This window comes from Pseudochaenichthys georgianus, chromosome 7 (genome assembly GCF_902827115.2).
Source record: "Pseudochaenichthys georgianus chromosome 7, fPseGeo1.2, whole genome shotgun sequence".
Taxonomy (NCBI): domain Eukaryota; kingdom Metazoa; phylum Chordata; class Actinopteri; order Perciformes; family Channichthyidae; genus Pseudochaenichthys; species Pseudochaenichthys georgianus.
In genome coordinates this window covers 8,840,984-8,864,745 of record NC_047509.1, presented here as the reverse complement: position 1 = coordinate 8,864,745, position 23,762 = coordinate 8,840,984, and the positions used below count along the sequence as shown (strand labels likewise).

The 23,762-nt window shown below is 47.7% G+C and overlaps 1 protein-coding gene across 1 annotated transcript; it reads left to right on the top strand.

Annotated features, from left to right (window-relative positions):
- Positions 1-175: 175 nt before the first annotated feature.
- ptk6b (PTK6 protein tyrosine kinase 6b) lies at positions 176-23,762 on the top strand. The gene is made up of 9 exons (XM_034087095.2): positions 176-486; positions 518-778; positions 2,297-2,418; positions 5,388-5,551; positions 6,506-6,671; positions 11,198-11,359; positions 11,927-12,108; positions 12,187-12,340; positions 22,829-23,762. The coding sequence occupies exons 1-9, from the start codon at positions 347-349 to the stop codon at positions 23,008-23,010; spliced, it is 1,533 nt and encodes a 510-aa protein (XP_033942986.1). The 5' UTR covers positions 176-346; the 3' UTR covers positions 23,011-23,762.

Below are 23,762 nucleotides of genomic sequence, written 5' to 3'. Positions count from 1 at the left end.
TAAAGTATGACATCGGATTACCTTTTTTCCACCACTGGTTGTAAACAATCAGAACTAAGTCTATATCTGATATTAGCCAGTGTGAGGTTTTGACGCGTGTCGTTTTATAGGCGGAGTTCTCGTGTTTTTATTATTGCCTGGCATAAGGAAGTAGCGTTCAGTTTAGAATCAGTCTCCGAGGATAAGCCCACAGGCAGCGGTTTCACTGTAGGATTCGTCACGCGGCATCACGCTCTACCTGTCCAACAGGTGAGGCCAGCTCACGCGCAGCAGAGGGAGAAGGCTCCAAAAACCGAGCGGGGAGGCCACTCTAGGAGGGGGGGTGCGGGAGCATTCATGGTCATCTATGGGTGAGTGTCTACGGAAAGCTTGCCCATGTCTGGAAACACTATGGCAGAGGATTTTCCGCGACAAGAAGCCTCCTCCTGGAGCAGAAGGAGGAGGAGGAGGGAGTAGTGGTGGGGAAGGAGGAGGGGGGGGGGAGCAGTATGGACGGTACCGGAGGGGTGGGGGGCAGCAGCAGTGACGGTACCGGAGGGTCAAGCCCACCGAGCCCGGCCCCGGGGTATGGGAGCGGCTCTATGTTTCGAGCGCTGTGGTCGTTTGAGTCTCGGCACCCGGACGAGCTGTCCTTCCAGGAGGGGGATCTGTTCAGCGTCATCAGCCGCACGGGGGACTGGTGGACCGCGCGCAGGATCGATAAGAACGGGCGCGTGCTCGACACCGGGGTCGTGCCCAAAAACTACCTGGACCGGGCCGAGTCTCTGCAAACGCAACCGTGAGTGGTGGTGGCAAAATACAGAAACGGACCATCAACTATTTATCTAGGTCATTTGAATACACATAAATAAACTGGGTCAAAGGTTTTGAGTTTTGAGGTGCTGACAAGTTATTAACACGCTGCACAAGGTGTTGACAAGTAAATCACAAGATGCACATCGTATAAATGCATCAAGTTCTTCACACCATCAGCATACTGCACTGATAAAATAATCTGACCTATAGTAGCACAAATAAATCTGTGATATTAACAATACCAAATAGAGTTCAGGGTATCTTGACTGTAGTTTTTAATGTAGTTCTCTACAAGGTGTACAGGTGTGACCCTGTATAAACCAATCAATAATAAATGATTGAGCATTTTCTTAATAGATATAAGGTATTATCAATTATTACATTATCAAGTGAGTGTGGCTTCAATCTTCTCTACACTTTCATTTTATGAATTAAAATCACTGCAAAATACTCTTGCTTGATCTTGATCATAAAATTAGGTTGACTATACTTGTACATAGATTTTTTACCTCCTAAAATCTAAATCATGGGACCTGAACACGAGGCTTTCAAGTCTTTGGAGTCAGAGAGGCGAGCTAAATCATTTTTGGAATTAATTTTGTATCCCTTATTAATATTTGATATTAAATACATTACAGTTACATGAATCCAACATATTATTAAGAAAGGTACTTTGGCCTATTAGAGGTGCAGTGATGACGCAGTCACAATGACGATAATCGTTGAGCAATACCGTGAGCGATATAACCTGTTCTCAATCACAACCTCACAAGGGGGAAACTTCTTTTTTTTTAATAAGGTTTTGAATGCACCATGAAAAGATACATTTTTACATGGCATTTTAGTTACCACCTTTATTATAATTGAAATGTAAAACACTTCTTTATTTATTCACAGAAGATATGTTAAAAGAGCGAAAGCTTCATTAAACTTCATTCACAAAAATAGTTTGTCATCACAATTCCTATTTTTGGTTTGGCGTAAATGATTAAAATCGGCTACTTTTCCATAATCATGCCATCATGAACACCAAGTGAGCTTTTATAGAATGACAACTTAATATAAGGAGTATCAGGAGAAGTTTCACACATACCTCTGTACCCTGTGTTGTGAGTCACACTGTGAGCATGTCAATAACACCTTTCATAATGTCAGTGTCTAGTCTAAGCAGTGAAGCCGCACCACTTCTTGTTTTGTCTCTATCTCTCTGTTTATTGCTTCAAAGTGGAAGTGTGTACTTTGAGTTGTGAGTACTTTGAGTTTTTCCCACATGTCCACAGCTGCTGTGGCCTCAAACTAAATTACAGAGTTGCTGGTTTTAATATGTTAAAAACTATGATTATGTATTTATTATCATTTCATGTCGAATTTATTTCATTTTTAAATCTCTTTGTATGGATGGACATGCAACCATTATTTTATTTATGATAATCAAAGAGTTACCATTTGATGACCACTTCCTATTTTTGACTTGTATTCATGGCTCTCTGTCACGATCCAGGTGGTTTTTCGGGACAATGAACCGCATTGAGGCTCAGAGCCACCTGATGGGAACAGGAAATGACTCGGGAGCTTTCCTCATCCGGCACAGCGAGAAAGACCACGTGGGATATGTTCTGTCAGGTGAGACAAGAAGGAGAGTGGCGAAATGGGAACGAGATGTCGTGTGTCGTGCCACTAGGGCTAGGCAATATAACAACCTTATATATATATATATGGATATCGTGATATGAGATTAGATATCATGGTAGATTATGGATATTGTAATATAAGTGTTGTGTTTTCTTGGTTTTTAAAGGCTGATCATATCAACATTACTAATTGTTTCTCCAAAATGGTATTGTGTTAATATTTAATGGAAGTGCCAATAGTCAACCCTAAAATGTTGTTATAATATTGATAGAGGTAATGTGTTAAAGGTCCCATGTCATGGCCATTGCTACTGATCATAATTCCATTGTTGAGGTCGACTAGAATAGATTTATATTGAGCAATTTTCCAAACTCACATTGGTTTCTCATACAGCATCTCTATGTGTATTCACTCCCTGTCCTAAACGGCTTGTTGGAGCTCCTGCATAAAAACCTTCATAACACACAAGGGGACGGGTAATAACCGGAAAAGCATGACATGGGACCTTTAAAATCGAGTGAGGAAGGAGAGAGTTTCGCTTCAGTTTAGAAAAACGAGAGTGAGATACAAACTGCTTTTGTGCAATATCACTTACTATTTAATATTGTTACTGGCCTCTTGTTCACTTACTTTATTTTGCTGCTACTTATTTTATTGTATTACAAGTGTGTTTGCCTTTATGATTTAATACCCAAGCCTACTTATTTTATTGTTGTCTTTCATCTTCAGTGTCACTTTGCTGTTGGATTGCTGTAAAGATTCTGAAATGTGTAAAGCATAATGATAGCACTCTGCCTTAGGATGTGGTAGTTTGTGAAGGAAAGAACTAGCAACCTAAGATAAGAGTTTTACACATACTGAATCAAATACTGTCTATGTTTATAGATAAATAAATATATATTCCGGAAAAATTAGACGTGACACTAGCAACACATGAATGAAAAAACACTAATCTCAAGTGCACCAGTATGCCCTTGTACACGAACACGTACATACAAGTATGTAAAATAAATGTGAACCCTGCCAGAATTGACAAAGCTCAGTCACATTATACCTCTGACTGTATGTTCTTCCTTCCTGCTAAATGCCCGTCCGTATATACCTTCACTGATTACCTTTCAAAGAGCAACAGCACAACCGTAACCACAGAAAATGTCAGTATTTATTTGTTTCCTTCATATCATGCAGGGTACTAATTCATACCTTTCAACATGACCTACAACGCGTATACCAGAGCTACAACAGCCAAACCTGTAACACACAACTCGGAATGAAACTGCAATACAATATCAGCTTGCTTTCTATTTTACATTTCTTTGAAATCTTTTGCGGAAACTCTGTTTTTGTATCTGTTATGAAGCATTTCAGCATGTGTATATGCCCTGACCAATCATTGAACATCTAAAATAGTTCCCAGGATGTTCTGTGATACATGTCTGTGGGACATCTCAGATGCTGTTTTGGTGCTTTTTTTGAAGCAGCTTAGTACGTATAGACAGGGCCGCCTTAATGCACGGGCTGACCTGGGCTGAAGCCCAGGGGCCTGCGGAGATCAGGGGCCTATCATCAGCCAAAACAAATACAACATTTCAAATAAAAAAAAATTTTTTTTTGTTTCGGATGTTTTTTTTAAATGTTAAATAAACAAAGTCTTGGCTTTCAGAATATGAAACTTTTATTTCCAAAATCACACGATAAATACATTTTTGAAGCTTGTAAAGGGAAGAAGACAGCTCTCACTCACCACTCTGCTGTTCTGCTGTTCCCCTCCCTCCGCTGACATTATGAATGTAAGGCGTATAGTAATCATAGATAACACGGCAGGGTCCGTTACAGTTTGTTTTCATCTGGTTTCAAATAAACAAAGTCTTGGCTTTCAGGATATTAAACTTGTTTCGGCAAATTCAGATGATAAATACAACTTTGAAGCTTCGGCATAACAACAGCCGGTGTTTCTCTTGAGTGTTTTCCCCGGGAAACAAACACAATAGGCCTACACACAAACGCAAAAATACACAAACACACACGCGTATGCGCACACACACACACACACACACACACACACACACACACACACACACACACACACACACACACACACACACACACACACACTCGTGAGCTTCCCCCAGACCAGTAATCCAAACGAAAATATCTTCCCTCCATTTTGATCATTTGCTCCGCTAATCAATCAGATCGATGGATTCCAGAGATTTTTCTCAAAAATGACGACACCACTTAACAGCCAATCAGAATGAGAATATGTTTCACATCTGACTTTTTGACAAAATTGCAAGTGATTGAGTGACAGATGAAGGTTGTTTAGGAGAAAATGTCGGAGAAGAAAAAGTTTGAGAGTGGCGCTCGGAAAAGGAAATTGTTGAGGGAAAAGGAGTTTCGAGACAAGCAGCTATTACAAAAAATGCCGAAGCTTCCAGGTTATTTTAAAGCTGTAGGTCAGGATGAGGAGGAAGGCATGAGTTCTGTACCGAGCGGCAGCGGTGGCGGCCGCGGGGCCTCGGAGCCAAGTAGGCCGTCTGGTTCTGATAGCGATCGAGTAGCGGGAGAGGAAAAACAGACAGGAGGGACGTTATCTGTTGGAGGAGATGAGAGGACGACGAGGACTTGCTACGTGAGGGAGCCAACGGCAACCGGACAGATACATGAGGGAGGCCCGATACGTCACTCATCTGGAGGAGAGGACCAGGCGCGCGTAGAGCAGAGTGGAGAAGTGCGATCACAGAGCCTGCCGAGGCTACTGTATACATGACTTTGATTTGTTGTTTATATAGGGGGCCTACAAAAGCAGGTTAAGGCGGGCTTGCTTATAGATCTATTAACCAATATTAAGATAAATCCAAGTGAGGAAAATGTAAGTGAGGCTAAGGACTTTGTGTTGTACTTTTCTAATGACCTCTGCTTTTCTCTGACTGTCTGTATGTCTGTGAATCTTTCTGCAGTGAAAGTGAGCTTTCGGGTGAAGCATTTCAAGGTGCACACAGAAAATGAGAATAATTTCTACATCGAGCACAACCACCAGGTCACCTCTCTGATCGACTTGGTGGAGCACTACTGCGCCAACGACCTGACCAACACCGGCACGCTGGGAAACCCCTGCAAGAGGGTAGGAGGCTATCTCTCTATCTTTATTGTTCCTTTTTTCTTCTGCATATGAGAAAACAAGAAGTGTGGACACAGTTCAAACTTAAGTACAGCTGTTGTACTTCTTTTGAGTGGAGGTGTGTTATGTTGTTGCAATCGAGCCTCAATGCGCAATTCACAAAAGGAAATCATGCAACAAATATGCAGAAGTTGGCAGGAAGCCAACTATAATCCCAGAGATATGTCAAACCCAGTTAGAAATGCACTGTTATAAGGACGTGAAAGAACAAACATATAAGCATCAAAATACAACTAAATTAACAAAAGTCAAAGTAATCATGACAAATGCAAGTAAAGGGTATAAGTAGCAGTGAATGGAAATACTCATAATCAAGAGGACCTTGAATAATGCTTTAGTTAATAACTCGCGACCCCTCAGCAGGAATTTTCAAATCGATTAAAGCTCTATAGGAATCTTAGTGATGGATATTCTCAGCACAGAATCACTCTTTGTTTACATTCATAATGTAAAAATAAAGACCTGTCCTGTTTTAAAACAGACTTGGAAAAATAGACCTATCCTGCCATGAAGGTGCATTGTTAACACATTGTGTATCAGAAGCTATGAGTCGGAGGATTTACTTGTTGCTTTTGTCCAACATGATAATAAACTAAATAAATGTTGGTTTCTGAGGGGATAACAGAAATTAATTGGATCATATTTCACTATTTTATTACATTTTAAAGACCAAACAATTAGTACAGAAAGTGATTGTCCAAAAAGAAAACACAGCCGCTCCAAACGTTAGAGATAAACCGTACTTTACATATTTCACATTTCCATTATTGAATGATAGATTGAAACAGATCTAATATACTTTAAACTTTAGCTTTCATGCATTGTCTAGCATTTCTAATCTGTATTGATGTCCCCTTTATGACCAACAATTGCGTGCATGTGTGTTTCCCTCATCAGAAAAAGCCTCCTACCACAGATCTGAGTCACTTTACGGTGGATGAGTGGGAGCTCCCGAAAGACGAGTTCACGCTGTTGGAGGAGCTGGGCAGCGGATACTTCGCTGACGTCTACCGGGGGCGCTGGAAAAACCACATCAATGTCGCCATCAAGATCCTCAAAAGCGGTATTTGTTCCTCTCTCTTAAAGCTCGATTTAATATATGTATGAACATGAGGAGTTGTTTAGGTTCTAAGCTCTTCAAAAACCAAACGGAACGGCTTGAAAAAGTTTTAAATACAGAAATGTTTATTTGAGCTCCTTTTACATGCAATATTGTGCAAATCTAGGCTGAGAAAAAAGTGGAAACTGTCTAAAAATGGGTTAGAAAGAATCGGATATATGGTGAAAGCACTTTAATGTGACTGTTCACAATTAAATAGTGTGTTGCCCCTGTCATTATTTATTTGTATAGTTATTTAAATGTTTTGATACATTCAGATGTTATGGGTATGTAAAGGCTTAATCCTAAAGAAAGAATTAGAGGCTTTAAAGAAATACGGACACAATACATTTGACTTCTTTAAATTCTCTTGAATCAAAGTAATCTGAGTAAATCGGAACAATAAGTCACATTGATTCATATTGATGATTCATTTCAGTAACTTTGACACAAAAGTGGCATTTCCTCGTGGTTTCTAGCTTCTCAAATGTGAAATTATTTGTGCTTTTCCTTCTTTTATAACATTTAAATCTGCAAAGTAAAGATATCAAATAAAATGCAGTACAATATTTCGCTCTTGAATGTAATGGACTAGAAGTACAAAGGAGCAGAACATTTGAAAAAATCGTCCTCAAGATTGAACCTAAATATAGTTCTTGAGTAAATACAGTGTTGTGCAAAAATAAAAGTATACATTTTGGATAACATGTTGGACCACATTTGAGAGAAGCTGATGATAGACATAAGAAGTATGTAGTTAGATCTTCACGGTAATCCTCGGACGCCTCTGCTGTAAATTGCAACTGGCTCTTCAAGCTAAAGTGACACTCTGATTTACTGAACATATGACTGCTGCTTTGTTGTGCAACGATGAGTAACATTATGTTTCCTGGTTGAGTAGATTTTCATCATCTTTTGTCTCAAAGTATGTACCACCAACGTATCACTATTGTTTAAATAGTCACAATACACGTCGTTGAAACAAACACCTGTAGAAAGCTGAGGTGGAATTAAACTAATTCCATTTACTCAAGTACTGTATTCACGTACTATTGGTTATGTTCTTGTACTTTACTTGAGTATTTTCTTTTCATGCTTCTTTTTATCTCTACTCTACCACATTTCAGAGGGGAATATTTTACTTTTTACTCCACTACATGTATCTGATAGTTAAAAGGATGTTAAATACATATGAGGAGTTTGACTAGAGCAGAGTTGTCATGAAAGAAAAATGGTTTCAATGGTTTCAATTTCTTCTTGTCAACATGGTGAATCTGATTTATTTATGGTGTAATTAGTAATCCATTTATATACTGGTCTGGAATAGCCACACCTTTTTCTGCATTAAGAACTCTTACGTTTAATGCCTTAGGTACGATTTCCTGATTATACTTACATACTTTTACATAAATAACATTGTGAATGCACTTTTTTAAGTGTGATATTAGTAGCCTACTTCTACTAAGGGAAGGATCTCAAAACGTCCTACTCTGCTGTTAGAGAAGTCAATGAGACCATTATGAGGCGTGAAGCAAAGCCACTCATACTTCAGTCTGTCAGGCAGCTCTCTCATTGGTTGACCTGATGACTCATTGTTCAGCAATACCGTAAAACACTCCTCCAAACAGGAAGTAGAGACTAAACTATCTTCTTATTTCCATGAATCACTGTCTAAACATACCTTTAGACTGAAACCCAGGCCAGTTTATGTTAAATGATTCTAGATCATATTTCCGATCAATTGTTTATGACACAGATAACTAATGTAATAAAACGTAATATTTACTAATCATTGTTACGCCTCATTTTAGTGAAGAGAATGTAAGGTCAACAACAAGTTGTAACAAGTTGTAACATGGCTGAATTACCATTAAAATGAAGTAGAGGCTTTACAAAAAAAAGTAGATTTTAGACATTTTTACTTGATAAATGTCTTTCTTGCCAACACAGTGGTGGTCCACTAATTGTTAAATACAAATATAACTGTTTTGGTAATTAACAAAGCTATGTATTTTTATATCTAAATGTGCTCAATAGTTTATAAAAATAAGAACACTTTAAATTATAATGTATTGTTTCGATTACCTTTTTGTTTGAATATCATCACATCAACAAAGTCTTAAAAAGCTTCTTTGTGTATATAGAATAAAATATATCTTTATTGTCATCATACAAAGTACAAACGAAATTCCTTTGGCAACTCTCACTGCAGTAATAAAATAGACACAATAAATAAATAAGAGTGGTAAAAGCAGAGGTAGTTGCGATGACAGTGCAACGAGATAAAACTCAATGTGCATTTTTACACTTACAGTCTAAATGTATATTAGTAAAGTAGCCATAAGTATGACTAAATAGTAATAGAGAGAGAGCCAAGCCGCTGCGTCTTCACGCGACGCAATCATGAATGAATGCCGAATATGTCCTGTTTTCTGTCAGTTTTTAATTGAATTGAGCCCTGTTGTTGTGAGGAAATCTGACCCTGAATACATCACATTTTGGCCATTTCCGTGACAAAACACATATTTACAGCCCACTTTATTATTTTGCCTTTTTTGGACTGTTTTGTTATTTCCACTCGTTTGGGAAATTGGGAACATTTTCCTCAGAAATCTTTTAATCAGAAGATGCTGCTTACCAAAAGTGGAGAACCCCTGAAGTCATTGATTAATCTACTAACCACTTTAACACAACGTTAGATAATAGAAAGAAGGAATATGTGAACTAGCAGCGGCTGATATGTTTTTATATGGTTGTTGCAATAATCTTGAGGCTTGAGGCAGATGTAAAAACAGCTTTACAGAGTGAAACAGCTGATGAAATATGGATGAGCGTCTTTTGCTCTTGCAATCATTTTAGGGCAGATTGAGTCATGAAAGTGTTTCTTTTAACCACACCGCTGCCACAATATTTATGCAAAACAGTTGGATTTATTCTAATATTTATCTGTCATAAAGTACAGTGAGCTTTTACTGGAGAAGTATTTTTCATGTTGTTGTGTTGACTTGCATTTTAAATAACAGCTGTCTACATCTTCTTCAGTGGCTCCATATTTTGACTTTCTTTTATTCTAACTGTCTGTTTCTAAACCATTCTGTGTTGCTAGTAGATTTTCACAATTGTTTTTCATAGGGATGGTCGAATTTATTATAGTGACTACACCGATTGGGAAACTGGTGTGCGCTGTTTGAAACTATTCGGTTTGGCTTTTAGAGTTTCTGGCCTTTTCTTAAAACAAGCAAAATCAAGAAAAGTTACTATAACATACAAGAATAATAAATATGCAATTAGCTGAGAAGATTTAGATTATTTTTGCCGCTCTTTTAACACAAGGAAATCAATATATATATCTACAGTTCAATACATTGTTTAATTACCAGCTAACATGGTTATTACATTACATTACATTGCATTTAGCTGACGCTTTTATCCAAAGCGACTTACATGCATTCGACCAAGAAGATACAAACTTGAAGAAAACAGAATCATATAAGTACATCAGGTTTCATAGAGCCAAAACATTTCAAGTGCTACTCAACTGGCTTTAGATAAGCCAGCCCTTTAATATAAGTGCTTTGTTAGCAAATGTATCGCTCGAAGTGGAGTCGAAAGAGATGAGTTTTCGGTCTGCGCTGGAAGATGTGTAAGCTTTCTGCTGTCCTGATTTCAATGGGGAGCTCATTCCACCATTTTGGAGCCAGGATAGCAAAACGACGTGTTTTTGCTGATGGGAACTTGGGTCCCCTTCGCAGTGCGGGTGCAGCGAGCCGTTTGCCTGATGCAGAGCGGAGTGCACATGCTGGGGTGTACAGTTTAACCATGTCCTGGATGTAGGAAGGGCCAGATCCATTCACAGCGGGTTGTAGCAGCGATGTTTGCAGTGAAGGACAGTTTGTTATCTAGGGTCACACCCAGATTCCTTGCAGTCTGAGTCGGGGAAACAACAGAGGGGCCGATGTTGATTGTTAGGTCAAGAGTGGGACAATCTTTTCCGGGAAAGAAAATCGGGTTCAGTCTTGTCAAGGTTGAGCTTGAGGTAGGGAGCAGACATCCACTGAGAGATGTCTGCTAGACAAGCAGAGATGCGTGCGACGACCTGGGTCTCTGAGCGGGGAAAGGACAGAATTAATTGGGTGTCGTCAGCGTAGCAGTGGTATGAAAAACTATGCGGGCTAATGACTGATCCGAGCGAGTTTGTGTACAGAGAGAAGAGGAGGGGACCAAGAACAGAGCCCTGAGGGACCCCTGTAGTTAATTGACAAGGGTCGGACTCGGTTTGATGAAGATACAAAGATATACAAATAGAGCAGTGCTTCATGATAATCTTTTTTGAAAGACTATAAAATCAGGAAACCATCAAACATAGGTTGGTTTAAGTGTGGTATATTTGTCCAACGGTTAACATGGTTTCCTTCTCTTCCTCTTTTCTCTTTCTTCCTCTTTTCTGTTTCACATGCTCTCTCCATCTGTCGGCCTGTTTCTCTCTCCAGACTCTGAGATGAACCACCGTGAGTTTCATAGGGAAGTGCAGATCCTGAAAAGCCTCCGCCATCGTCACCTCATCTCTCTGTTTGCCACCTGCACGGCCTCGGCTCCGTACTACATCATCACTGAGCTGATGGAGAAAGGCAGCCTGCTCAACTTCCTCAGAGGTAAACCTCTCACTGTGGCACATACTTCTGTCTTTACAGAAGAAAAACTGAGCTTTATACCACAGGGTTAGTAGGTCAAGGGGTTAAAGATTGTTCTTCTAGTTCGAAAGTTGTTGTAGGTGTAAACTACATGTTTAGTATTTCAAATTTAAATGTATAACTATAACTATATAAATATATGATTTAAAAAATGCACATGCACCTTAAGGTTATTTTAACTCTATAAGACATATTGCTTCTAAATTTTTATCGCACTGCACTAGAAAGTGTTTCAGCATTGACATTGTTATTTGCTTATATGCAAATAAGAACAAATTACCTAAAACCCGTCATGCCTGTCTGCATATCGGTGATTTGCTACTTGATTCAAAAGGAAAAAACACAATGTGCCAAGATCTAGCTTTAGCATCTAGCATTTAGATGTAGCATCTTAACTGTGCCAACAAAGTGCACCAGATCGATGCATTTAATGTTAAATATACAACATTTATGGTGAAAAATAATAAAATGTTTTCAATATTGTGCAGCCCTAGTTTTAAACTATATTTGTTCTTTTTATTGTTTCAGGTCCAGAGGGGCATAATCAAGACCTTGCGGCCCTCATTGACATGGGAGCCCAGGTGGCTGATGGGATGTCGTACCTGGAGAAAAAGAACAGCATCCACAGAGATTTAGCAGCTCGAAATGTCCTGGTGGGGGAGGACTACATCTGTAAGGTGGCCGACTTTGGACTGGCCAGAGTGATCAAGGTAAGGAGGTTATAAAGAGTCTTTTCTGAAGTCAAATCAAGCGGGCAGTTTGTTTAAGACAAAGCATTTGTCCTCCAGGAGCCTTTCTACATCACAGAAGACAAAAAGATTCCCTACAAGTGGAGCGCTCCAGAGGCCATCAGCCACGGGAAGTTCTCCAACAAGTCGGACGTCTGGTCTTTCGGTGTCCTGCTTTATGAGATTATCACATATGGAGGCACTCCTTACCCAGGTTGGTGTAATAAAATGTTGCAAAACTATCCTTTAAAGCCATTGCCCCTGTGTCTGTCACAACCCTAATGCTCACATTTGTTGATGCAGCTTAGGGGGGTGCAGCGGGTCTATCTACTGCAAACGTGGCATGAAATTACACAGACCAAATCCAGAATTTAGTCTTAACAAGTATTAACCCCGCAGCCCTAATACCATTACTAACCTTACAGAAAATATTATAATTTATAAATAATTTAGTAACTCTCTCAACACATTTTGCTCATTTTAAGGTTCACTTCACAGTGCTTGAATATAATTAAAGATGATGACATAAAGTAAGAATTTCCCTACAAAGATGAACCATTTTGGGGAACTGAAAGTAAACAACCATTTTTAGCATTTATATTTATATACGTTTGTGGTTTAGCAGTGACGTGTATTGTATAGTTACTGTTACTGTTCACTAGCAGGAACCACGCCACAACAAGGTGATGTTTGTAAGTTTATTGAAGTAACATGTGAATGATATGAGGGGGGTGAAGAGATGATCTGGGAGGACGAGCTGTGGTCCGTGCAGTGGGAGACTCAGAGTGGGGGTTCCGTCTCCGGCATGATCTGCGTGGGCTGATTACGGGCCCCCCAGACGATACCTGGGATTTAAGGTGTTAGTATACGCAGTATATAAACATGCACCGTTTGAATATAGATGGTGACGGGCAGAGGATGTTGGGATGAGGGATGTTGGGATGTAGGGATGAAGGGATGAGGGAGGGAGGGATGTAGGGATGTAGGGATGAGGGATGTTGGGATGTAGGGATGTTGGGATGAGGGATGTTGGGATGTAGGGATGTTGGGATGAGGGGATGTAGGGATGAGGGATGTTGGGATGTAGGGATGAGGGATGTTTGGATGTAGGGATGTTGGGATGAGGGATGTTGGGATGTAGGGATGAGGGGATGTAGGGATGTTGGGATGAGGGATGTAGGGATGTTGAGGGAGGGAAGAAGGGATGGGTGGATGTATCGCTCGGTGTGAGTCGGAAGGGGAACTGTATGGGTAGAAAGGGAGAGGGAGGGTGGGTTGAAAGGATGGAGACGAGCAGTGGCCGGAAGTTTTGCCGGATATAAATAGGGGTGGTTGTGGTTCGAGGCGGAGTTTTAGGCGTGGCCATGCTCCTGAACCTATGTTAACATTTTAACCTCATTTCACTAGCAGGAACCACGCCACAACAAGGTGATGTTTGTAAGTTTATTGAAGTAACATGTGAATGATATGAGGGGGGTGAAGAGATGATCTGGGAGGACGAGCTGTGGTCCGTGCAGTGGGAGACTCAGAGTGGGGGTTCCGTCTCCGGCATGATCTGCGTGGGCTGATTACGGGCCCCCAAAAGAGTCGGATTAAAGCAGCTGACTTAAGCGTGTGCGTGTCTGAGATCATTAAGATTGTTGTGGATGTAAGCGTGATACGCTTGGGATGACGAGCGGCCGAGGGCCTGGATGGTTGTATACGGGATGCCCGGTCTAGCTGCTGTGGACGCTGCGCCAATGCGGGAGGAATGGCTCGAATAATATTCTGAGCATATCCCCAAAGTGAGCGACACGTTTGTGGAAGTGTTTCTGGAACCAGAAACGTGTGGCCGTTTTCCCTGTTTCGGTGAGAGAGAGTGGGTGTTGAGGCGTTGCGTATGCATCGTATCTTGCGCTGAAGTATTTGGTTAGTGGCTCGTATGGCTGGGATACGAGTTCAGGCGGAAGATGTGGATGGGGAAAGAAATTCCCAGCTGATCCGTTTTATTCCGGAGTGTGAATATGAGAGTCGTTTGCCGTGGAGGGCTAACGGCTGCCGTTTCATGCATCTGTCTGCCTGTAAGTAGTTTGACAAGAGGAGAGTGATGCGCTGTACTTTCTCTGAGGATAGAGAAGCCCGGAAAGACATTGAGTCCAGGGTGATGCCTAGAAACTCAATGGAGGTTGTAGGCCCTGAGCCTAAGCATGCTAAGGCTGGGTGGGCAGGGGGCTCCGCATAATTGGCAAGGGAGGGATGCGCGTGCTGCGAAGATGCTGCAGTAACGCTCGGAGTCTGGAGCACCCCGGTATGTTCCCTGGTTGAGCGGGTTGATAATAAATAATAATAATAATCCTTATATTTATTATAGCGCTTTATCAACGACTCTCAAAGCGCTTTACAAATACACTGCACGTACAGATCATACATACATGTAATGGTCATCTGATGCGGCCGGCGGCTTGGCTAGCGAAGTTTATTTTATTATTTGTATTATTTATTTATTTTTCTGAGAGAGAGACCGGAGCGTCTGCTCACGGCGAGAGTCGGAGTGAGAGAGACCGGAGCATCTGCTCACTGCGAGGGTCAGAGAGAGAGAGACCGGAGTGTCTGCTCGCTGCGAGGGTCAGAGAGGGAGAGACCGGAGCCTCTGCTCACTGCGAGGGTCAGAGAGAGAGACCGGAGCATCTGCTCGCTGCGAGGGTCAGAGAGAGAGACCGGAGCGTCTACTCACTGCGAGGGTCAGAGAGATAGACCGGAGCGTCTGCTCACTGCGAGGGTCAGAGAGAGAGACCGGAGCATCTGCTCACTGCGAGGGTCAGAGAGAGACCGGAGCATCAGCTCACTGCGAGGGTCAGAGAGAGAGACCGGAGCGTCTGTTCACTGCGAGGGTCAGAGAGAGAGACCGGAGCTTCTGCTCACTGCGAGGGTCAGAGAGAGAGAGACAGGAACGTCTACTCACTGCGAGGGTCAGAGCGAGAGAGACCGGAGCGTCTGCTCGCTGCGAGGGTCGAGAGAGAGAGACCGGAGCGTCTGCTCACTGCGAGGGTCGAGAGAGAGAGACCGGAGCGTCTGCTCGCTGCGAGGGTCGAGAGAGAGACCGGAGCGTCTGCTCACTGCGAGGGTCGAGAGAGAGAGACAGGAGCGTCTGCTCACTGCGAGGGTCGAGAGAGAGAGACAGGAGCGTCTGCTCACTGCGAGGGTCAGAGAGAGACTGGAGCCTCTGCTCACTGCGAGGGTCGAGAGAGAGACCGGAGCGTCTGCTCACTGCGAGGGTCGAGAGAGAGAGAGACCGGAGCCTCTGCTCACTGCGAGGGTCGAGAGAGACCGGAACGTCTGCTCACTGCGAGGGTCGAGAGAGAGAGACCGGAGCCTCTGCTCACTGCGGGGGTCGAGAGAGAGACCGGAGCCTCTGCTCACTGCGAGGGTCGAGAGAGAGAGACCGGAACGTCTGCTCGCTGCGAGGGTCGAGAGAGAGAGAGACCGGAGCCTCTGCTCACTGCGAGGGTCAGAGCGAGACCGGAGCATCTGCTCACTGCGAGGGTCAGAGAGAGACCGGAGCATCTGCTCACTGCGAGGGTCAGAGAGAGAGACCGGAGCGTCTGTTCACTGCGAGGGTCAGAGAGAGAGACCGGAGCTTCTGCTCACTGCGAGGGTCAGAGAGAGAGAGACAGGAACGTCTACTCACTGCGAGGGTCAAAGCGAGAGAGACCGGAGTGTCTGCTCGCTGCGAGGGTCGAGAGAGAGAGACCGGAGCGTCTGCTCACTGCGAGGGTCGAGAGACCGGAGCCTCTGCTCGCTGCGAGGGTCGAGAGAGAGAGACCGGAGCGTCTGCTCACTGCGAGGGTCGAGAGAGAGAGACCGGAGCGTCTGCTCACTGCGAGGGTCGAGAGAGAGACCGGAGCGTCTGCTCACTGCGAGGGTCGAGAGAGAGAGACAGGAGCGTCTGCTCACTGCGAGGGTCAGAGAGAGAGAGAGACCGGAGCCTCTGCTCACTGCGAGGGTCGAGAGAGAGACCGGAGCGTCTGCTCACTGCGAGGGTCAGAGAGAAAGAGAGACCGGAGCCTCTGCTCACTGCGAGGGTCGAGAGAGAGACCGGAGCGTCTGCTCACTGCGAGGGTCGAGAGAGAGAGAGACCGGAGCCTCTGCTCACTGCGAGGGTCGAGAGAGAGAGAGACCGGAACATCTGCTCACTGCGAGGGTCGAGAGAGAGACCGGAGCCTCTGCTCACTGCGAGGGTCGAGAGAGAGAGACCGGAACGTCTACTCACTGCGAGGGTCGAGAGAGAGAGAGACCGGCGCCTCTGCTCACTGCGAGGGTCAGAGAGAGAGACCGGAGCCTCTGCTCACTGCGAGGGTCGAGAGAGAGACCGGAGCCTCTGCTCACTGCGAGGGTCGAGAGAGAGAGACCGGAGCCTCTGCTCACTGCGAGGGTTGAGAGAGAGAGACCGGAACGTCTACTCACTGCGAGGGTCGAGAGAGAGAGACCGGAACGTCTACTCACTGCGAGGGTCAGAGAGAGAGACCGGAGCATCTGCTCACTGCGAGGGTCAGAGAGAGAGACCGGAGCTTCTGCTCACTGCGAGGGTCGAGAGAGAGAGACCGGAGCGTCTGCTCACTGCGAGGGTCAGAGAGAGAAACCGGAGCCTCTGCTCACTGCGAGGGTCGAGAGAGAGACCGGAGCGTCTGCTCACTGCGAGGGTCGAGAGAGAGAGAGACCGGAGCCTCTGCTCACTGCGAGGGTCAGAGAGAGAGACCGGAGCCTCTGCTCACTGCGGGGGTCGAGAGAGAGAGACCGGAGCCTCTGCTCACTGCGAGGGTCGAGAGAGAGAGACCGGAACGTCTGCTCACTGCGAGGGTCGAGAGAGAGAGAGAGACCGGAGCCTCTGCTCACTGCGAGGAGCGAGAGAGAGAGACCGGAGCCTCTGCTCACTGCGAGGGTCGAGAGAGAGAGAGACCGGAGCCTCTGCTCACTGCGAGGGTCGAGAGAGAGAGACCGGAACGTCTGCTCACTGCGAGGGTAGAGAGAGAGAGAGACCGGAGCCTCTGCTCACTGCGAGGGTCGAGAGAGAGAGAGACCGGAGCCTCTGCTCACTGCGAGGGTCAGAGAGAGAGACCGGAGCCTCTGCTCACTGCGAGGGTCGAGAGAGAGAGACCGGAGCCTCTGCTCACTGCGAGGGTCGAGAGAGAGAGACCGGAGCCTCTGCTCACTGCGAGGGTCGAGAGAGAGAGACCGGAGCCTCTGCTCACTGCGAGGGTCGAGAGAGAGACCGGAGCGTTGGCTCACTGCGAGGGTCGAGTGAGAGAGACCGGAGCCTCTACTCACTGCGAGGGGCGAGAGAGAGAGACCGGAGCCTCTACTCACTGCGAGGGTCGAGAGAGAGAGAGAGAGACCGGAGCGTCTGCTCACTGCGGGGGTCGAGAGAGAGAGACCGGAGCCTCTGCTCACTGCGGGGGTCGAGAGAGAGACCGGAGCCTCTGCTCACTGCGAGGGTCGAGAGAGAGAGAGACCGGAACGTCTACTCACTGCGAGGGTCGAGAGAGAGAGACAGGAGCCTCTGCTCACTGCGGGGGTCGAGAGAGAGAGAGACCGGAACGTCTACTCACTGCGAGGGTCGAGAGAGAGAGAGACCGGAACGTCTACTCACTGCGAGGGTCGAGAGAGAGAGACCGGAACGTCTACTCACTGCGAGGGTCGAGAGAGAGAGAGACCGGCGCCTCTGCTCACTGAGAGGGTCAGAGAGAGAGACCGGAGCATCTGCTCACTGCGAGGGTCAGAGAGAGAGACCGGAGCTTCTGCTCACTGCGAGGGTCGAGAGAGAGAGACCGGAGCGTCTGCTCACTGCGAGGGTCAGAGAGAGAGACCGGAGCCTCTGCTCACTGCGAGGGTCGAGAGAGAGACCGGAGCGTCTGCTCACTGCGAGGGTCGAGAGAGAGAGAGACCGGAGCCTCTGCTCACTGCGAGGGTCAGAGAGAGAGACCGGAGCCTCTGCTCACTGCGGGGGTCGAGAGAGAGAGACCGGAGCCTCTGCTCACTGCGAGGGTCGAGAGAGAGAGACCGGAACGTCTGCTCACTGCGAGGGTCGAGAGAGAGAGAGACCGGAGCCTCTGCTCACTGCGAGGATCGAGAGAGAGAGACCGGAGCCTCTGCTCACTGCGCGGGTCGAGAGAGAGAGAGACCGGAGCCTCTGCTCACTGCGAGGGTCGAGAGAGAGAGACCGGAACGTCTGCTCACTGCGAGGGTCGAGAGAGAGAGAGACCGGAGCCTCTGCTCACTGCGAGGGTCGAGAGAGAGAGAGACCGGAGCCTCTGCTCACTGCGAGGGTCAGAGAGAGAGACCGGAGCCTCTGCTCACTGCGAGGGTCGAGACAGAGAGACCGGAGCCTCTGCTCACTGCGAGGGTCGAGAGAGAGAGACCGGAGCCTCTGCTCACTGCGAGGGTCGAGAGAGAGAGACCGGAGCCTCTGCTCACTGCGAGGGTCGAGAGAGAGACCGGAGCGTTGGCTCACTGCGAGGGTCGAGTGAGAGAGACCGGAGCCTCTACTCACTGCGAGGGTCGAGAGAGAGAGACCGGAGCCTCTGCTCACTGCGAGGGTCGAGAGAGAGAGAGAGACCGGAGCGTCTGCTCACTGCGGGGGTCGAGAGAGAGAGACCGGAGCCTCTGCTCACTGCGGGGGTCGAGGGAGAGACCGGAGCCGCTGCTCACTGCGAGGGTCGAGAGAGAGAGAGACCGGAACGTCTACTCACTGCGAGGGTCGAGAGAGAGAGACAGGAGCCTCTGCTCACTGCGGGGGTCGAGAGAGAGAGAGACCGGAACGTCTACTCACTGCGAGGGGCGAGAGAGAGAGAGACCGGAACGTCTACTCACTGCGAGGGTCGAGAGAGAGAGAGACCGGAACGTCTACTCACTGCGAGGGTCGAGAGAGAGAGAGAGCGGAGCGTCTGCTCTCTGTGAGGGTCGAGAGAGAGAGACCGGAGCGTTTGCTCACTGCGAGGGTCAGAGAGAGAGACCGGAGCTTCTGCTCACTGCGAGGGTCGAGAGAGAGAGACCGGAGCGTCTGCTCACTGCGAGGGTCAGAGAGAGAAACCGGAGCCTCTGCTCACTGCGAGGGTCGAGAGAGAGACCGGAGCGTCTGCTCACTGCGAGGGTCGAGAGAGAGAGAGACCGGAGCCTCTGCTCACTGCGAGGGTCAGAGAGAGAGACCGGAGCCTCTGCTCACTGCGGGGGTCGAGAGAGAGAGACCGGAGCCTCTGCTCACTGCGAGGGTCGAGAGAGAGAGACCGGAACGTCTGCTCACTGCGAGGGTCGAGAGAGAGAGAGAGACCGGAGCCTCTGCTCACTGCGAGGATCGAGAGAGAGAGACCGGAGCCTCTGCTCACTGCGAGGGTCGAGAGAGAGAGAGACCGGAGCCTCTGCTCACTGCGAGGGTCGAGAGAGAGAGACCGGAACGTCTGCTCACTGCGAGGGTCGAGAGAGAGAGAGACCGGAGCCTCTGCTCACTGCGAGGGTCGAGAGAGAGAGAGACCGGAGCCTCTGCTCACTGCGAGGGTCAGAGAGAGAGACCGGAGCCTCTGCTCACTGCGAGGGTCGAGAGAGAGAGACCGGAGCCTCTGCTCACTGCGAGGGTCGAGAGAGAGAGACCGGAGCCTCTGCTCACTGCGAGGGTCGAGAGAGAGAGACCGGAGCCTCTGCTCACTGCGAGGGTCGAGAGAGAGACCGGAGCGTTGGCTCACTGCGAGGGTCGAGTGAGAGAGACCGGAGCCTCTACTCACTGCGAGGGTCGAGAGAGAGAGACCGGAGCCTCTACTCACTGCGAGGGTCGAGAGAGAGAGAGAGAGACCGGAGCGTCTGCTCACTGCGGGGGTCGAGAGAGAGAGACCGGAGCCTCTGCTCACTGCGGGGGTCGAGAGAGAGACCGGAGCCTCTGCTCACTGCGAGGGTCGAGAGAGAGAGAGACCGGAACGTCTACTCACTGCGAGGGTCGAGAGAGAGAGACAGGAGCCTCTGCTCACTGCGGGGGTCGAGAGAGAGAGAGACCGGAACGTCTACTCACTGCGAGGGTCGAGAGAGAGAGAGACCGGAACGTCTACTCACTGCGAGGGTCGAGAGAGAGAGACCGGAACGTCTACTCACTGCGAGGGTCGAGAGAGAGAGAGACCGGCGCCTCTGCTCACTGAGAGGGTCAGAGAGAGAGACCGGAGCATCTGCTCACTGCGAGGGTCAGAGAGAGAGACCGGAGCTTCTGCTCACTGCGAGGGTCGAGAGAGAGAGACCGGAGCGTCTGCTCACTGCGAGGGTCAGAGAGAGAGACCGGAGCCTCTGCTCACTGCGAGGGTCGAGAGAGAGACCGGAGCGTCTGCTCACTGCGAGGGTCGAGAGAGAGAGAGACCGGAGCCTCTGCTCACTGCGAGGGTCAGAGAGAGAGACCGGAGCCTCTGCTCACTGCGGGGGTCGAGAGAGAGAGAGACCGGAGCCTCTGCTCACTGCGAGGGTCGAGAGAGAGAGACCGGAACGTCTGCTCACTGCGAGGGTCGAGAGAGAGAGAGACCGGAGCCTCTGCTCACTGCGAGGATCGAGAGAGAGAGACCGGAGCCTCTGCTCACTGCGAGGGTCGAGAGAGAGAGAGACCGGAGCCTCTGCTCACTGCGAGGGTCGAGAGAGAGAGACCGGAACGTCTGCTCACTGCGAGGGTCGAGAGAGAGAGAGACCGGAGCCTCTGCTCACTGCGAGGGTCGAGAGAGAGAGAGACCGGAGCCTCTGCTCACTGCGAGGGTCAGAGAGAGAGACCGGAGCCTCTGCTCACTGCGAGGGTCGAGAGAGAGAGACCGGAGCCTCTGCTCACTGCGAGGGTCGAGAGAGAGAGACCGGAGCCTCTGCTCACTGCGAGGGTCGAGAGAGAGAGACCGGAGCCTCTGCTCACTGCGAGGGTCGAGAGAGAGACCGGAGCGTTGGCTCACTGCGAGGGTCGAGTGAGAGAGACCGGAGCCTCTACTCACTGCGAGGGTCGAGAGAGAGAGACCGGAGCCTCTACTCACTGCGAGGGTCGAGAGAGAGAGAGAGACCGGAGCGTCTGCTCACTGCGGGGGTCGAGAGAGAGAGACCGGAGCCTCTGCTCACTGCGGGGGTCGAGAGAGAGACCGGAGCCGCTGCTCACTGCGAGGGTCGAGAGAGAGAGAGACCGGAACGTCTACTCACTGCGAGGGTCGAGAGAGAGAGACAGGAGCCTCTGCTCACTGCGGGGGTCGAGAGAGAGAGAGACCGGAACGTCTACTCACTGCGAGGGTCGAGAGAGAGAGAGACCGGAACGTCTACTCACTGCGAGGGTCGAGAGAGAGAGAGACCGGAACGTCTACTCACTGCGAGGGTCGAGAGAGAGAGAGAGCGGAGCGTCTGCTCTCTGTGAGGGTCGAGAGAGAGAGACCGGAGCGTTTGCTCACTGCGAGGGTCGAGAGAGAGAGACCGGAGCGTCTGCTCACTGCGAGGGTCAGAGAGAGGGAGACCGGAGCGTCTGCTCACTGGGTGAGGCGCTGTTGCTACGGGGTTAGCTGCTAGAGGAGGAAGGTAAGCGGAAGCTGGGTTGCTGTGGATTGCTGAAGGTAGGAAAGAAGAAGGGATGGAGGGATGAAGGGATGTATGTGCAAGGGGATTTTTGTGAAGCCTGTGAGCAGGTACAGAGGGCAATACGACCTGGCCCCCACCAGGGGGTGCTGGTGAGTCGGGCTGTGTCCGTGGAGGAGGACGGCGGCCTGTGACGTCACGACCCGTGGTGCGCGCGCCGCACGGTGGTTGGCTCTGGAGCAGGAAGAGCTGTGTGTGTCGTTGCTCTTGCCGTTGTGCTGCTGTAGGCTTTGTAGAGATTGAACAGTCTAGCCTTGTTGTCGTTTCGGCGAAAGTGGATGCCGTTTTCTCTCAGGAAACGTTGGAGTTGAGTGAATGTCCACCTCCGTAGTTCAGGCTCCGTTTCGGAGCGCGGCTCCGTCCGAGAGGCGTGTCGCGTGCGCCGCCGCGAGTGGCTGCTAATGAGGCAGGCTGCCGGTGGTGGGGAGATTGGAGCTGGCTGTGCCTGTTGTGGCCCCGGTTGTTTGCCCTCGCTGGCGGAGTAGACGAAGCCTGGGACCTGTCTGGAGTTGGAGGTGTCTCGTTGGGGGAGCTTGAGTGGGAGCTGTGGCGGCTGGTGTGTGGAACACTGATTGCCGAGCGCACACGGCTCCGTTCGGATGCTTGGCTTAGATCCAACTGCTGAAACGTGGATGGCGGGTAGCCGATGTCGAAGAGATCTTCGTCTGACTCTGGTGAGTTGATCAGCAGTTCGGGATCCATGGTAAGTTGAATGTTCTGGTGGTAGAGTGTAGCTTGTTTGAACCGTGATGAAGCGCGGCGTGAATCACGGTCTGGCTGTCAGTCCTTGAAAGGATGGAGACGAGCAGTGGCCGGAAGTTTTGCCGGATATAAATAGGGGTGGTTGTGGTTCGAGGCGGAGTTTTAGGCGTGGCCATGCTCCTGAACCTATGTTAACATTTTAACCTCATTTATTGTAAGCAAGTACTGCAGACGTATCTCCATCATTCACACGAATGATGGAGATACGTCTGCAGTACTTGGTTTGGAAAGTTCCACTACCAACTAAAGCTTGCAGAAGAGTACATTTAGGAAGCCTCCAGGTGAATCTGGTCTTTTAAATGAATATAAATGACCTCTCATCACCATTTCTCCTCTCCCTCAGCCTTTAACAACCAGGAAGTTTACGAGCAGGTGTCAAACGGCTACAGGATGTCGGAGCCGTCCAACTGCCCCAACTTGCTCTATCAAATCATGCTGCAATGTTGGAGCTTCGAGCCTGATGACCGGCCGGACTTCAAGACCGTCAAAACCAAACTGGACAGCAGCTTCTACGAGCTGGAGTGATTCTTCAGGCTTTTGCATGAAAGGACATTGATTGAGATTGTAAATCTCTTCAGCTTGTACAGTGTGAGCATTTGAAGTTTTATCTAGTTGTATGTAACAATATATTGGAATATCTTTAGGTTATGGTCTACTTGTAGGATAAAAAATACATTCAATGTGTTCATTTGGGCTCTAAAGGAACTCTAAACTCAGACTGTGTTGCCAACAGTTTCCATTAATTGGTGCCGGAGGAAATGAAAGTAGAAAAAATGTCTTCAACTAATATTTTGAGTCATGACAACCTCAAAAGCAGCAGCCTTCAGAAAAATAATTTTGCAAGATCAAATGTCTCACTCTGTAGCTGTCTGCAATATAAACCTTTGGCCAGCAAGGGGCAGCGCAGTCACATCTGAAGATTGTCTTGCATTCTTTTCTAATAAGTGATGCACAAATGACTCACAATTGCTTTCCTACAGAACAAACCCATCCAGTATTTCAACAATTTCACTAAAAAATAACCAAATCTATGCTGCTATAAACTGGAATTGGATAAGAAGTCACATTAATCTACCTTTGCCGTCTTAAAGTCACTTCTTGCATCAGTAACAAATCAGCACTCCTTGAAACAAGCAATGAGACCAACGAGTCATGATTTTATTCAAAAAAGTTGCTTAAAGTTGTGTTATATGATTGTATTTCTTCTTCCTTAATCTTAGGAAGGCTTATAGGGTTCCTGATCTCCAGGTAAAAACAACTACCAATAATAAACTACT

Bases quoted from the DNA above. Each gene is read 5' to 3' on its own strand.
- ptk6b (XM_034087095.2), top strand. From the start codon at position 347: ATGGGTGAGTGTCTACGGAAAGCTTGCCCATGTCTGGAAACACTATGG. The intron at 487-517 runs GTATGGACGGTA...GGTGGGGGGCAG, and splicing joins GGAGGAGGGGGGGGGGAGCA to CAGCAGTGACGGTACCGGAG. The intron at 779-2,296 runs GTGAGTGGTGGT...GTCACGATCCAG, and splicing joins GAGTCTCTGCAAACGCAACC to GTGGTTTTTCGGGACAATGA.